We start from the raw sequence: 16,464 nt of genomic DNA on the forward strand, positions 1-16,464 counted from the left end.
TATATATATATATATATATCATCCTCCACCAAGTTAGATTTTCTTTTTATGACATTCAAAATCAAGATCAAAGCTTTTCATTCTCTTTAACATCAATTAGAACTAGAGGCATACAAGAATTCCAAATTTTGTAAGATCATTTGATCATCATCAACATTTTCACAATGAATGGCTTCCATTGCTTGGGACAATAAACGTGGTATCAAAGTGAAAGCGTTTTCAATTTTTTAGAATCAAACAAATCTGTTGCTGATAATATTTTGCATGTCTTCGAAGGAAGAACACAGATTTGCAAGGATAAAGTTCTCTTTGTCTGAAGCAATTCAATTTATATCTGGAGATAGTTTAAATACGAGCAATCATCAAATGTTTTCACATCACAATATTAAAGAATAACTGAATCCTCAAAGTGGCAACGGATAAGATTAAACATAAAGAGAGTGTCAGAAGAAATAAGAAAATCTCTAGGTGAAAAAAACTATAGAAAACGCTACTCACGGTGCGGCCTTCAATGGCGTGTGTATCTTGAAGGACTAGGTCGACAATGGATGGATCCGCGAAGACAACGAATCCGAAACCCCTTGGCTTACCGGTGATTTTATCCCTCATCACCGCTGTCTGCAGGACATTTCCGTATTTACCGAAGTGATCGCTCAGCTTCTCTTCAGTTGTTTCCCAAGAAATTCCCCCGATAAAGAGCTTCCCCTTATCAGAATCCATCGATCCCTTCTCCCTCAACCAAAATGATCTGAAGGAATCTAGGGTTTTCAGGAAAGATATAGCCGCTGCGGCGGTATGTGAAACCTGAGGGAAGGTCGAACGAGGAAACGAGTGTAGAAGAAGATTGGAAGCCCTGCTGTTGAGACGGAGGCACGGACGGTCGTGATGTTCCCAATGCTGATTAGTTCTAGCATATATATATATTACATACGAACTTCTATGCAGATGCAGAGCTACTTGCAGAGTCTAATCTCTAGCTGAGATATGGAAATTCGTGCTTATCTTCATTATAAATAAAAATGTGTGACCCGATCGGATCTGTGCTATTTATCCTTACTGCCGTGTTAAAGAAATATTTTCTCGCGTTATTCTGAATATTTTTCGTGTTATTCATGTGTTATTGTTGTGTTATTGGAGTGATTTTGAGAGGTTATTGTTCTTCAAACAACAATATCAACTCAAAATGACTTACATAACACATGAATAACATATCAATATAAGTTTTTATCTTGTTATTGGATTGTATCACATGAATAACACATTATGAACACATTAAAAACAACGAGTGAGTTGATTTTGAGATTTTATTGTTCTTTAAACAACAATATCAACTCAAAATCAACTTCATAACACATGAATGTCACATAAGTGGGAATTTTCGTTTTGTCATTGGATTTTATCACTTCAATAACACAGAATAACACAAATAACACACTGAAAACAGTGACTGCGGTGATTTTAAGAAGTTATTGTTCTTTAAACAACAATACCAACTCAAAATCACTTTCATGACAATAGCACATCAGTAAAAATTTTTATTTTGTCATTTGTTTGAATCAACTTAATAACGCAACAATAACATACCAATAATGCGGGGAATATTCAGAATAATGTGAGGGAATATTCATATGCGATGAAATATTCCTATAAGACATCGGTCGACCCGAGTCGCGTGGTTTTGTTTTTTTTTTTTTTTTCATTTTTCATGTAAGTGGGTCGGCCTTCCACGTGTCAGCTCAAGGTTAGACTCCGCAAGCAGCTCTGCATGTGGAGTCTACTTGCGGAGTCCGCATGTAATATTTTTTTTCCACAATCTGAGGGGGCAATTGCAGCTTATTAAAAAAAATTTGTGAAGCTGTTTAAAATAATTTGATGCTAAAAAAAAAATTATAGTGGTTGTCATAAAAAAAATTTTAAAGTCAGACCGTAGTTAAAAAATTGTCACCGCTCATAGTCAGGATTGGTGGGAAAACGTAGATTTTTGTGACAGATTTTTTAAAAACTGTCAAAACAAAATTTACCCAAAAGAACAAAACTATAGTGTTTATTTTTTAGATTAGTTGAAATGATACAGCGTATATTTTTGCTATAAAAATTGGTGAAATTACCTCTTTTGTTTGTCATTTTTTTAAGAAAAATTTACATATATACCGTAATGTTTACTGTAACAAACACCTAACGTTACACCTAAATGTTAATATTTACATTTATGATACTTTTGTATCTTAAGTTCATGCATGAAAATGTATATTTCAGGTTTAAAAAGTGAGTAATAGCAGCAATGTTTATGTGACATTAAAATTTTGAGGGATATGTATATAAATATGAAAGTTTAGGTGTTAGATACCAAAATATATAAGAACTGTGTGGCATGCATGTAAATGCCACGAAAATATTAACTAGGCATTGGGCTGGCGCGGGGGACGGGCTTGGCATGAGACTGGCTTATTCGAGCTATGACTGAGTCAAGGCAGTCTATAGTCGGGTCAAGCCTGCCATCAAATTTCTATTTTTTCATAGCTAAGTTTACTCGTTATAAACAAGCGTATGACAAACATGTCAGGCTACTCACCTAATGTCTAGGTCTAGTCACCACAAATGAAAATAACTAAATAAACTTCAAAAAAAAAATTAAATCCTTTACAAAAGAATAATTAAAAATAAAATATAAGGGAGAGTAAAGATGCTTAGATTCTTGCTTTTTGGTGATCTCCATTTGGCAAATAGATTTTAGTCCAACTCCTAATAAATAATCCTTTGGAACTCATGACCTTTAAATCTTAAAATTATACTACTAGTCTTCATTTTTTGAAGATGTCCTTTATCCCATGTCTCTTTGCCCAAAATTTATATCTTTGGGATCCAAGAATCGATCAAGATTAAGCCGATAGCCTAAAGTCATTTCCAATTACTTGGCTTATAGACCAACCATAACATATTACCTTTCCATTCATGTACTTATAACTCTTAATATCTTTCCATAAGGTTTCACAATAGTGTTATCAGTTACTTATTGATCGAATCTCAAAAAAACTGACCATTTTCATTATTTCTTGGTCATGCCACTTAGAGGACAACTAGTATTATATACCAAGATTTTCTTAGTGTGCATGCTAGTCTGTTTTGTATATGATGGTTAACACTCCACCCATCACCAATGCACATTGAACCTATTTAAGCATATTCAATCCAAAGTCTGTCAGGTTGCTACATGTCACTTGTACTAATATCCAACCAGAACCAAGGATAAATGAGTCACAAGTTAATCAAAAGGCAGCTATAACAACCCTGTATACACTAATTAAAGGTCGCCAACCACAATTATTAATAAAGGCAGTGGCAAGCACTTTTAGGCCTTTTTAACAACTCTTTAGGCACCAATTAAAGGTCAACCAAGTCACTATAATACCTCCTCATTCAGCAACATACAAGGCATCACAACCTGCGTGAATAATTTTAAAAATACAAATGAGTCATTCCCCTCTTCTTCTTCACCTTCTTCAAAAACCAACATAACAGAATAACTTATACATATATGTTAATAATGGACTCTTATCCCTTGTTATACCATAAATATATATCTCAAAGTCAAACCAAGTATATGCAATCATTTTAACATATCTTACTCCATTTCTCCCTCTTCTTTACAGTGACACTCCTCTCATATCAAATTATCTATGCCAGATTTTTATTTTAATGAGAGAATAATTTTCATTTGAAATATTCTCCTTTCAACCTCAAGTTAGGATGTATATTTTTTTAAGTCAGAGGCTCTTATTATGCATATTTCCTCATTAACTGCACTCTCCTCTCTCTAGTTGACCAAATGGCCCCAAAACAATATTGGACCATTTTTTTATTGTTTTAGTGCTCACGTTAAGACCCTTTCACTTTAAAATTAAATTATATTCAAGAGAATAAATTAATATCACTTTTTATTATCAAATCAATAGTTCTCAATTCTTATAAAAACACTTTAACTTGGTATAATATGATTGATTACACTTTCATCGTATTCTGCAATCTTAATGACACATTCTTGATGGTGGTGATGAACTAGTTGATTATTCAAAATTGCACATATAGGTTATTTTCCCTATTATTGATAAGAGGAATGGGCCATGAAGAATGTTCATCACCAACTAAGGAAGATTGATAGAGTGAAGCCAAGTGATATAAACTGAGCACTTGTCTTTTATAGAATATGATTGTCATATGTTGCTCACTTATAATCTTTACTTATAATATGATATATTCATGTTGACTATACATCCTAAAGTCAACAAATGATTCTAAAATTGGATGGAAATTATCCATTCGATAAAAATAAACCAATATTCTCTTCTTATTAAACATGGGAATCAAATTATATCAAGTTCTAATAAAGCTAATCATCTAGCTTTAGCTTTAAGTTACAAAATGACATTATCTAAAGATATTTTTTTGTGTTTTCATAGAATTTCATGTTTGCTTTGTCAACTTGTCAAAACATATGCACATCAATATGTTTTATTCCAATAGTTCAAATTTGGTGATCTTAAATAGCAAGGTTTATGAGTTGCTTGCTTGTAGGTATTAGAGTTTGAAAAAATAAGCAAGACACCCAATGAGACATCATCTTAATGATTACAATATTTATCCCATAAGTCATGCTATGAAGAATTTTATACAATTAACTTTCCTAAAATACTTTTCTCATAAATTATGATATAAATACAGTGAGTTGTGACACTAGTGACTCATGAATGCTCGCACATGAGTAAAAAACTCAATGAGGCCTAGTTTAATTGTTAATACTCTACTCACATCACCTCAATGTTCTAGGACAAGATTATAGTGGTCTATATGGTAAACCAAAAAGAATCAATTATTATAATTGCATGTATCAAAAAAAGGAATATACAAACAGTTTTTACTCATTGATAGTGAGTCTACTCACTACTATATTCAACTATAATAACAGACAATATACAAAGTATTATGCCTAGCATGTTGAGCAAGCATGTGTAAGACCACCCCTCTAAGAAGTTTTGGGCTAAGTCACCTTGTGTAGTGATAAATTATGGTGCTAACATGTTCAATCACATTTTGGTCTTTTCCCTTAATGAGAAGGGGAATGACCACAGTCTAACTACATCATTGGAAACAACATTATACTTGAAAGTACAAATAATTGTAAGAATTTAGCCAAGTGAAGGTTAGGGTCTTTTATGAGTGATCCCTCAAACTAATTGTTATGAACTATTTGGATAATAGCAAGTTCAAGTTCAAAGGAGGAGACTTCTACAACAAAGTTGATAATACTCAAGTGAATTTCCTCTACTTATGAGCTAAAATACACCCTAAGGGATCTAAGATATTCTTCTTGGGGATTTTCCATTACAAAGTATTTAATTTTAAGAATTGTGTTTTTTTTAAACTCATTGTCTATTTTTTTCATTCTTAGTCAAAAGGCATTAAATCTGTCGTTTTGATTATATGCATGCAAACCTAGAGCTAGTATGTGTGTGACCCTAAATCTAACAAAAAACACAAATTTACACAAATACATAGAAATAAGACAAAATAAGAATATATGCAAAATAACATTTTCAGAAAACTTAAGACATGATTTTTTTTTTAAATTTTCTAACACATAAAATATCAAATAGAATACGATAAAAATATGATACTACAAGTTTCAAGTCTAAATGCTAACAGTTCAACTAAATTCTCATAGAAATAGAAAATTAATGTCATTATATGGCAACAATGTCAAAAATTGATGCCCAAAATTATTGTGAAGCAGACAGCAATCATGTCAATGTATGTGTCGCATAAGTATCATATAGATTTGAGTCCATGTGTAGATCTAGCGAGAAACGATTCAACATTCAAAATATAAAAATTTATAGTTTGATAGCTTTAAATCTAACCTAAGGAATTTGAATTTTGAAAATTTTAAAGTTATTAATCCTAATTTTATAAAAAACTAAGAAACCTATGTAATTTAAATGAGAGTTTCTATCAAATGAAAGATTCTCTCATAAATTGGTCTTAGAAATGTAAATTTAGTGATAGTGTTATTTAGTTTCAATCAAGAGCGAATTTCTTCCTTGGCCCCTTTCGAAAGTCAAAGAAGGCTTGGGATTTTAAGTTATAATTTAGTTCGCTTGGGATTTTAAGTTATAATTTAGTTCCCTAAATCATGCAAAAATCCCCATGATTTTATTTCTTCCTATACAATTGCACGAAGCTAGAATTAATATTTTTAATTCTCCTAATTCAGTTGTTTTAACCTAATTGTTCTACTATGTTCTTTTTTTTTTTTTTTAAAACTCATACTTCACAAAAAATTAACAAAATAACTAACCATGTTGAGAGTAAATAAGAGTAGAAGGTTAAAACCACACCATAGAGAAAGTTTAATTCAATCACATAAGAAAGTTAAACCCCATATCCTTAGGCTGCCAATTCAAGGGAGTGAATGAAATGTAAGTGTTGCACATGCTTTGAAACAAAAAAATAGCATTTCATTTATCAAAACAAATTAAATACAAGAGTTTAGAAGTGTGAGAACACGATAACATACACCATTTGAAATTCTACCATCATACTTGTTTCCTTCTCCACAAGATTTGAATGAGTAGCATGTACAATACAATTACACGAGAAGTTGGTCTCACATCTCCTCGAAGAAACCCTCCTCACAAAACTCTCCTCTTGCACTAGAAAGGGTGCACTTTCCTCCTTCAGATTACACTAATTTAAGTCTTACCTCACAAAACAATGTAAATTGAGACTTTTGAATTGTAACCTCGCGTGTGTGAATGCCTGGTCACCCACAATTAGAGTATGAGTGCATATTGCTTTGGTTTTGGGCGCCTGGGTGTCTGGTCCTCTGGTTCCAGGTATCGGTTCAACACTTTTAGAGTATGTTTAATCCCTTTTATTCTCCAAACTGTCGAATCACTTGTATATTGCATAAAACACTAAAGTAATTATATAAAATACTAAAATACACACATAAAGAAAAAAAATATCATAGACATAATATGCACATTTGATACACATGAGATCTTAAAGTTATTCAACATAAGCATAAAATTAATAGTCAAGTTGATAAAAATCCATACAATTCATACTTCAACAATTAAAATTTTTCTACATTTAAAAATTCAGTGCTAATATTATTATTTTTTATATTATTAAGCTTTAGGTACTTATCACCCAATTCCTATATATTTATATATTCAATGCCTAAACTTTACTTTTAACATTTCTACCATCGAAATTATTCATATCACATTAGAAATGCCAAAATGTTAATTTTTAAATAGTGAAACACACGTTCTCATGCATAGATTTGTTGATATATATATATATATATATAATGCTATTTTTTTTTAAAAAAAATTTACATATAGTGAGAGTAAACATGACATTGAATATATATATATATATATATATATATACACACACGTACATATATTGAATTCCCGGGAAACACACCCAAAGAATAGAATGTTCGGCTGGAAAGTGACTAGAGAGACACAGAGAGAAATAAAACAATAGGGAACAGTAAAAAAAAGTGATTCATGACAATGACTTCTATTTATAGACATAGGTCTTAACATTACAAAAGTATATATTGGACTCCTCATTATTAACTTTTCAGAGGGTCTCTTTGGTAATTATAGAGTTATCCACATATAATATGGTCGGGGACTGATTCGATTGATGAGAGTTATCGATTGTTTGATGAGTCTTGCTTCGATTGATATCTAATCCGAAAGAGAGCCTCTTGTCGATCGTCTTGAGGACTTATCTTCGCCCCGTAAAACTTCTCCTGACACATTTTACCAATCCTTCGGATATGGCGCCTTTCTTGCCAACATCCAGTTCAAGACGGCCGTCAACCGCTATGTCTGATCGTAAGTATCATCCTCCTAAGATTCATGCTGATATATTTTTATATGTACATGTATAAATAAAAAAAATGATATTAGATATGAAAATACATAGAATTTGAGATCTAAATCTTCCTTATTATTATCAAACTCTTAAGAAACACTTTATTTACAATCGTTCTTGCATCAAATCCCCAACAACATCAGCCGCACAAATGCCAACAAAACTATAAACAAAAATGAAATTTAAAATAAACAAATTCAAGCCCCAACAACATCCACCTCACACCTCATCTCCATCCAGATTTCCATTATGTGGCTGCTGAGCTCCCTCCAGCCAAAAAAAAAAAAGCCCAACTTTAACCAAGCACAAGAAACCTCATTTCAATCTCCCTTCTTCTCCCAACACCCCCTAAAAAAAAGCCATTTTTTCCTTCTTCCCCCTCCCTCCACACCCCCGCCATGTCCACCTCCAGCCTCAGCGGCCTCTGCTCAAGTTTCCATGGAAGCTTGACTGTTAGTGGCGAGCACAGAGCTGCTCTCAGAAAAGCCTTCTCCTCCACTGTTCGAACCTCGAAGCCTTTGAGGCTCTGTCCGATGATGAAGAACGTTAATGAAGGCAAAGGTTTCTTCGCTCCTGTTGTAATTCTCACAAGAAACATTATTGGGAAGAAGAGATTCAATCAGCTTAGAGGGAAGGCGATTGCTCTTCATTCTCAGGTACTTTTTATTATTATTAGCACTGCTTCTTTCTTTTATTTATATTTTTATTCTGTGGAAAGGAAAAAAAAGAAAAATGTGTTGGATTGTAAATTTATGTGTTTTGTAGGTTATTACTGAGTTTTGCAAGACTATAGGAGCTGATGGGAAGCAGAGGCAGGGGTTGATTAGGCTGGCTAAGAAGAATGGGGAGAAGCTTGGTTTTCTTGCTTAGGGATTAATTGAGAAAAATGAATTTATTTTTATTTAAAGAGTTCTCTTTTCATCTATTTTATCTTTTTTATTTCTTTTAATTTGAACTGAGGGCTGTGAATGTTAATGAAGAATTATTTATAGGGTATGTTTTTAGTTCTGAAAATGAGTTGCATTTTGATATAGAAGCATAGGTTTTTGGTATGTGCAAGCTCATTGCTATAGTATGAAAGAATGATAATTTTGATTGAGTGCGGGCAACAGCTGCAATACACTTGATCGTGGCGGCTATTTTTCCTCCTTTCTGCCTCGATGGGAGAATCGCAATCGTTGTCCGCACGTATGAAAAATTTTTCCAAATTTTTTTTTTTTTTTTTTTTTTTGCACTAAGAAAGGTTGATACTTGAAGCTCTCCGAGCCTGAATAAAAATGATATTTTTTTCATGAATTTGCATGAGATTTACGTATATACTGCATCAATCATATGTATTTATACACCTGAAAACCAAGTTAATATTTACATTTGTACACATTAGTGCCTAGGGGTGTAAATGAGCCGAACACGAGCTGCAGCTGGTTCGGCTCGTTTATATTTCGAGCTCAAAAAGTGTGTTTGTGTTCGGCTCGTTTTTTTTAAGAGGCCGACACAAACTGGGTAAGAAAAAAAGGGACAACCCTAATAATGTAGTCATAAGACAATAAGGGTTTGAGCAAGATTTAAAAATTATTATTTATTTTAAAACATCATTTGAATCTAATTTAATAATTTTTATTCTATTTTCTTAATCAATATTTTAATTGATTATAAATCTTTATAGCCTTGTAGTCCATTAGATTATAAATCAACATTATATATATATATACTTGATGAGTAATATTTCGAGCCAAAAGAAACCGAACACGAACGAGCACATCTTAGTTCGTGTTTGACTCGTTAACTTATCGAACGAAATTAACGAGCCGAACACGAGCTTCTTAACGAGCCAAACAGGAGTTGTTCGCGAACAACGAGCCATTTTGACAACCCTATTGGTGCCATTATAAAAAATTGTGATGAAGAATATCAGAAAATTATTTTACTTAATGTGAAGAATCAATTTCAGGGTATTTTTCATTAACAAGAGAAATGTTTTAAAATAATATTTTTTTTACACTTTTTGCATATAAAAAGCTTAAAAAGAGCAAAACTTTTAAAATCAGTGATTATTCTAATTCCATACATACATATATTATTGCAGTATTTAGATTTCTAACACCCAAAATTTGCTATTTACATTTATAACACCTTCCTGACATAAGCCTGCAAGAAATATGCATTTTACCTTAAAAAGATAGTGATGGCGATATTTTTGTTATGATAAATATTCGAGTTATTTGCATGTAAATATGAATGTTTGGGTGTTAGATATATAAATATAAAAAATTGTGTGGTATATATGACAATAACACAGCAATGAAAAAGGGAAAAAAAATAATAATAAGAAGGAATAGAAAGCAGTACAGAAGTTCATAATCATATAAATAACAAAAATTATTCCATTTTAATATGATGTCACAGACACAATAATTAATATCCAAAGCTATTGAATGAATATAAATGATCATAATTATAATAATATCTCAGAACAGTATCTTAGTTGCACAGCATAACTATAGAGAGACTCAATAGTGTTTTATTTCTCCTCTACACACTGTAACGACCTCCTCTGCTTGATTTATCTCTTCTGGAGTCATCCTGCAAAAATAACATAACAAGAGCACAAGATGGGTAGAATCAGTAAGAATTTGAGGCATTTACAAGCCTACATGTCTCATAACTAACACCCAATTCTTATGCATTTACATATCTCATACCTAAATTTTACTTTTTTGTACATTTATATCATCCAAATCTTTCAAATCACTTCGAAAATAACACTATTTTAACTTCTAAAAAGAGAAATATGCCTTTCGTGAATCTAGATAAGGCGGCGTATATGTAAGAATTGAAGTTGGGTTGTTATATATGTAAATAGATAGAAATGAATTGGTAGGTATGCAAACATACATGGTAACTGTATAAAATCTTATCGGTGGTATCCAATATCTCCTTCCACTTCCTTCCAATGCTCATCTGCAGAAATAAGAATTTGAAAAATAAAAGAAATTTAGCATTTTAAAATAGTAAATTAAAAGCCTTGCAACTTGACATAGTTTGCATCTAAAGTATTTTGTTGCCGCTGACAATCTGATTAAAAGTTTTAGGCTATAGTGATTAAAAAAAGTAAGCTGCAATTCACTAAAAGTGTACAATGTAGTTTGCACAATTTAGTAGTTTACTCATATATATTTTTTTGCCTAATACTTAAAAAAGATTAACCATTTAGTGATTTTGCCCACCCTAAAAGTAATACTGATTCTGCAGCTGTAGCTTATCCGATGAGATAAGCAGAAGTTTGCAAACTATTATGAATAGTTTTCATGATTTCTTCACTAGCAAGTAGCTCTCTTCTCTCCTTGGCTGCACCTCCTATTTCTGAATTTCAAATTATAAATTGCAATTAAGTCCTTCCTAAATACCTATTTGTAGATTATGAAAACTCTACAGTTTAAACCATTTGCTTGCCCAGAAGAGAGCATATTTTACAACCGTCTCATGGACCTGTTAAGCGAATGACAAATATGATCCAAAATCTTTGATTCAGGTGGACTAGAAAGAGAAAAAAAAAATTTACAAATAATCTAAAAGCACAATGTTGCAAATATTCTTGAAAGCCTCCTACATCATACATTTGATGTTGTTAAATTCAATTTTCCATCTACATTGAAAACAATTCAAGAACTTGAATCCATACTTGTGACGACAACAACAACAACAAAAACACACACACACAAATAAAATCTTAAGCGTTTCTTCAAATGCAGACCTAGACACATAAGTAAATAATAGAGGCATTTCATAAATAGCGTACAATTCTTATACATTTATTATCTGACAGCTAAACTTTCATATTTACATGCATAGCGCTCAAATGATGTAATATTAAAGATTTGAGTGCCATGTATTTTAATATGAAAGTTTCCGTGTGAGATATGTAAATACATAAGAATTGTAGGATCAAACAAAATAGCTTAATTGCATTATCCAGCCTAGTGTTCATTGACTCCCATTTTTCCAAATATGCATTTAGCCAAAAACTTCTACCAAGGTGATGATTCTGTGCTACATGAATAACGCCAAAATCCCCAAGAACCAGATGGCAAGGTAAATAAAGAGCATCAATAAATAGCATCAAATCCATGATGCATCATGTGAGACAGCCTATGTTCATAAAAACAATATTTAAAATTGGGCAATTAAGTATTGAGATGTTTTCCATTTGTGAGACGAAGCGTAAGCCTTGAGATGGTCTGAAATGTGAGCCTCGTGGTTTGAAAATTGTCTAAGTAAAAATAAATGTGTAAAAAAAAAGATATATTAACATCATAACTTATAGATATATTCAAGAAATACACATTAATATCTTAACATGATAAAAATTGACACATTGAGTCTATATGAAGTGCATGCCGCAAAATATCATATAACTTGTGCAAAATAAAAATATAATGTAAACATCAATTGATTAAATCATCAAGCTAATATAAAATATAAAATGAAAATAACATAAAATATCAAACAAAGATATAACATGAGTTTAAAATAACAAAATTTTCTCACTCCTATTGTCCCACCAACATAATAACATTAGTTGGCAGTAGGAGCAGGCCTCAGCGGCTGCAGCTGGAGTGGCAGCAGGCGGAGGTGGCTGCAAGTAAGCAAAATCAGGCGGCCAAGGCGGCTGTAGTAGGAGCATTTGCAGGTGACGACGGCAACTGCACCAGCAAGATCAGCTTACGGCTGCAGCGGCAGCAAAAGCAGCAGGGAGCTGCAGATGGAAGAAGGAGGCAACAGATGTTGCAAAAGCAGAAAGCAGCAACAACGGTGCTGGTGCCAAAGGTAGCAGCGGCGGCAGTGGCGGCAGCGCCTAAGGCAACAATAGCAGGCAGAGATGCTGGGAAGCCCGACTAGGGAGAGGGGAGCTCTTGAGCATGAGAGTTGTAGCTTCGGATCGTATTCAAAATGTCTAATATAAGAAATAAAATTAATCAAGAGGCGCACACATCAGCCAATCTGAGATGGACGTCTCACCCGATCTACTAGAGATGTACACAAAACCATTGATTCTAGAAGAATAGAACAGTTGATTTGCCGAGAATTATTTTCATCTTCAGTTTAGAGCAACACTTTATTAAGATTATACTACTTATTTCCCTTATTTGTTACAGCATCTGCCCCTAGTAGCTGAGCATGCAAATGGAGAGAACAAAGTAATCAGATTAAGGTGCAACCATGGTTCCGCCTGGGAACTAGTAGCCGTAGACCATGGGCGATTTGGGTTCAGAGAACAAGTCAAATAAAGTGGATTTAATACTACTGAATTCTAAACTAAGCCTAGGGACTTCCTAATTATGTAAGCTAAGATGTGATAAAAAAGAAGACACCAAATCGAACTAGAAAATTAAACAGGATTTAGTAAATTTTAATCTCCTCCCACCATCAAGTTTACCTTGTTTTTTTTAATTTTCCACTTACATGATTCAGTTATACATTCGACCAAGCAATTAAAACTAATTTTTTTATAATAATCCAAAATCAGGTATTTTGCTGAAAGAAATAAAGAAATGTATGTATACTAGTGAGTATAAAAAAACCAATCAAAAATCACAAACCACCACCAAGTAATTGCATACTAGAAAAATAAATAAAATGTGGTCCAAAAAAGCATGGAACCTGAACAGCTTCATTGCTAGCAGACTTAGTCCAAAGAGCAAGTTTATCTTGCCTCGGGCGTACACTCGCAACAACACCACAAATATCATCAGCGTCATCAAACTGCTCTCCAATCAGAGCCATCACCTACAAATAGGAACTCAAATTTCTATTTACAAACTTCAGACGAGCAAAATATAATTTTAAATTAAGTGGATGAAGGGCCTAAATTTTTACCGTCTCTAACCACATGCTGTCAAGATTGGCCTTTCTGCTACTTGAAATAGACCACTTACCCCCATTCGCGCATTCAGGATCCTCCCACTTAGGTTCTATCCCAGCTTTAAAACAATGAAAATCAGCATGTGCTGGCAACTTGCTGGGCCGAAATATCTGATCATATAAACTGCATCAAAAGAGTATAAACAGAATAAGCTAAATGTTATTTGCCATGTATATTTGGCCCATAAGAATCTATTTGGAGGAATATTTTAAATCATGCCCCTGGATGCAAAAATCAAATCATCTGGAGTTCAAACGTGAAACATGGATCAGCAACAAGATAAATCCAAGGCCTCAAAAATTGGATCCTTAGATTGAAATCCTAATGACAACAAATAAGTTTTAAATTTTAAATTTATTTTGGATAATTTAATAATTTGAATTTTAAATTCTAGATAAAACTTTCTTTTTCTGTGAAAGTTTTGAAAGGAAAAGATTTCTGTAAAGTTGTAAGAAAATAGCATATTCAAAGCCACTGCTCAAATCCAATCTTTATCATTATTTCCCATTTCACCAAGAAACACTTTCGTCCTTGTAAACCATCATTCTCATTTATAACATCCCAAGTAACAAGGCAGCTCTCCGCACAATCCCATCACAGATCGAACTCAGAACGCAGAAGAAAGGATACGAGGGATGGGCGTCTGTGAGATTTGTCTCACGTGCAAGAGGCGAATGCGGGAACGAATCCCTCCAACGACACGAAGAATGAGCGGGTCGGGCAACCGAACGAGCATTTTTAATATAAGTTAATAATTATAATAATAATAATAATAATAATAATAATAATAAATATTATTTATTATTATAATTAACATTTAAATATATATTTTCCCCAAGACGCGTCGTCGCAATGAAACGAACGTCCCCCCTAGGCAAAATCGATGTTCCGGACGCATCTGCGCAGTCCGTTTTGTCATTAGAAGTCGTCTGGGCAACATCGTCGTCGATCGAGTCAAAAATGCGTCACGGTCCGAATCCTATCAAAATTCCGGTACGAGTTCAACAAAACAGGACGGCGCAAAGGACGGCGGCGCCAAATCAACGAGTACAGTCAATCCTAAGGCCGACAATCCTATAGGAATACTCCATGAGTTCCTTCAGAATAGTCTTACCTGCTAAGCAATAGCGGTCAAATCTAATATGGAACGTCAAGTCGAGCGAAGAAAAGTTCAGAATTGCTAACGGGGAGGGCTCCTTAACTAGTTTTCTAAGAGTAGCCGACAGAAAGGTCCTACGGCTAGATCCTAGGCTACTAAGAAAGGGAAAACTGCACCTCGACCGAAAGAGATGTCAACACCCAACCTCCATGGTTGGGGAACAAACCACAAACACAATTTTTAATCATCTCCACCTTGCAAAGATGCATACATCTTTATTATTATTATTATTATTATTATTATTATTATTATTATTATCATCACCCAACAGTCCTCGAAGTGATAGAAGTGAGAATCAAACTCAAGTAGCAAGTTTGCCCTTTAGATTAGAATTATCACCCATTGCACCAACTTAGCAAAGTCCAAGCTTGGAGGCATTGAGGAGTTTAAGAATATAAATGGATAATGATATCCTCCATGTATCAATCAACATAAAATCTGCAATAATTCAAAGTAATAAAAATTCTAGTTGTTGGAGATTTCATTCTTCTTTTAGAGGGCATAGGTTTGAAGCAATTTCATTGTTAAATTTCTGCTTAACATTCCTTAAGAAACCCAAAATAAAGCCACATTGGTCACACTTTCGATACATCTATGTATATCATTAAAAGGATTAGTACTCTAGAAGTTATGGAAGGAAGCTCCTACTTTTAAATTAAGAATATAGTTATCATTTTAATTCATCTTGGCTACTTGTTTGGTATATCAAGATAAACTTTTAATATTTGAACTGGCTACTCTAATAAAGAGAAAAAAAAACTTTAAGGGGTTGTCAGGTGGAGGCTTCTAATATCACTGAATTTATTAAATCCATCCAAATGGCAAGATGTGGGAGTTCGGTGATTTTAAGGTTTTAAGGGTTGTCTAGCAACGGGCTTAGGCCAGGATTGAACTTATATCTTGCCAGAAGATCTTTTTGGACAAAAGAAAGCCGCGACTACAGTAAATCCAGATTTTGCAAATTTTGTTCGTAAATCCGTGATTTAATAAATCCCCCCTATTGGTGAATTTAACCTCGCACAGTGGATTTAGCACGAGGAAGGGGTAACAACTATTTACGATAGGGCTATCGCTTCCCACTTGTGTCATTGTCAGTTGGTTGGTAGCGCGCTTCCACTATGGAATCACAAATTCTCCTTCGAACGAGTACACTTGTTGTTGCGTGTGATCCATCACCGAATCAATGTCACACATAAGTTAGAAAAATCTGAAGCCTTCCTACTACGTGCATTTGCTTCAAACAATATCGTAGTTGAGTGTCCTTATTTCAGCTCTTGATTGAGTTTCTTAGTTATTTTTCCTGAGAAATTTCCTAGGGATTTGAGCAAATCTCAATTACTTTCTCCATTTATAAATTTAGACTGCAACTCCTTCACTCGCATAAATATCACCGAGCACAACTGTTGACCTCATTTTTAGTGAGGTCTAG

The 16,464-nt window shown here is 33.5% G+C and overlaps 3 protein-coding genes across 5 annotated transcripts in view; 1 reads left to right on the forward strand and 2 right to left on the reverse strand.

Annotated features, from left to right (window-relative positions):
- LOC110027719 (heterogeneous nuclear ribonucleoprotein 1-like) overlaps nucleotides 1-896 on the reverse strand; it is a 7,919-nt gene extending 7,023 nt beyond the window's left edge. For all 3 annotated transcript variants that reach the window (XR_002294368.1, XM_020729256.1, XM_020729255.1), the window contains exon 1: nucleotides 499-896. Coding sequence is in view for 2 of the 3 variants with exons in the window: in XM_020729256.1 (XP_020584915.1) it covers nucleotides 499-720 (222 nt within the window). In the remaining variant the exon portion in view is untranslated. The remainder of the gene's footprint in view (nucleotides 1-498) is intronic.
- Nucleotides 897-8,214: 7,318 nt separating this feature from the next.
- LOC110027715 (protein PROTON GRADIENT REGULATION 5, chloroplastic) lies at nucleotides 8,215-9,043 on the forward strand. The gene is made up of 2 exons (XM_020729245.1): nucleotides 8,215-8,609; nucleotides 8,719-9,043. The coding sequence occupies exons 1-2, from the start codon at nucleotides 8,352-8,354 to the stop codon at nucleotides 8,821-8,823; spliced, it is 363 nt and encodes a 120-aa protein (XP_020584904.1). The 5' UTR covers nucleotides 8,215-8,351; the 3' UTR covers nucleotides 8,824-9,043.
- Nucleotides 9,044-10,311: 1,268 nt separating this feature from the next.
- Nucleotides 10,312-13,999, reverse strand: LOC110027695 (eukaryotic translation initiation factor; the record flags this gene model as incomplete). The annotated part of the gene is given in 4 exon segments (XM_020729212.1): nucleotides 10,312-10,536; nucleotides 10,849-10,914; nucleotides 13,615-13,740; nucleotides 13,831-13,999. Coding segments are annotated over 4 exon segments (412 nt in total), but the record flags the coding sequence as incomplete, so codon positions are not given.
- Nucleotides 14,000-16,464: the final 2,465 nt, after the last annotated feature.

This window comes from Phalaenopsis equestris, unplaced genomic scaffold (assembly GCF_001263595.1).
Source record: "Phalaenopsis equestris unplaced genomic scaffold, ASM126359v1 Scaffold000436, whole genome shotgun sequence".
Lineage (NCBI taxonomy): Eukaryota > Viridiplantae > Streptophyta > Magnoliopsida > Asparagales > Orchidaceae > Phalaenopsis > Phalaenopsis equestris.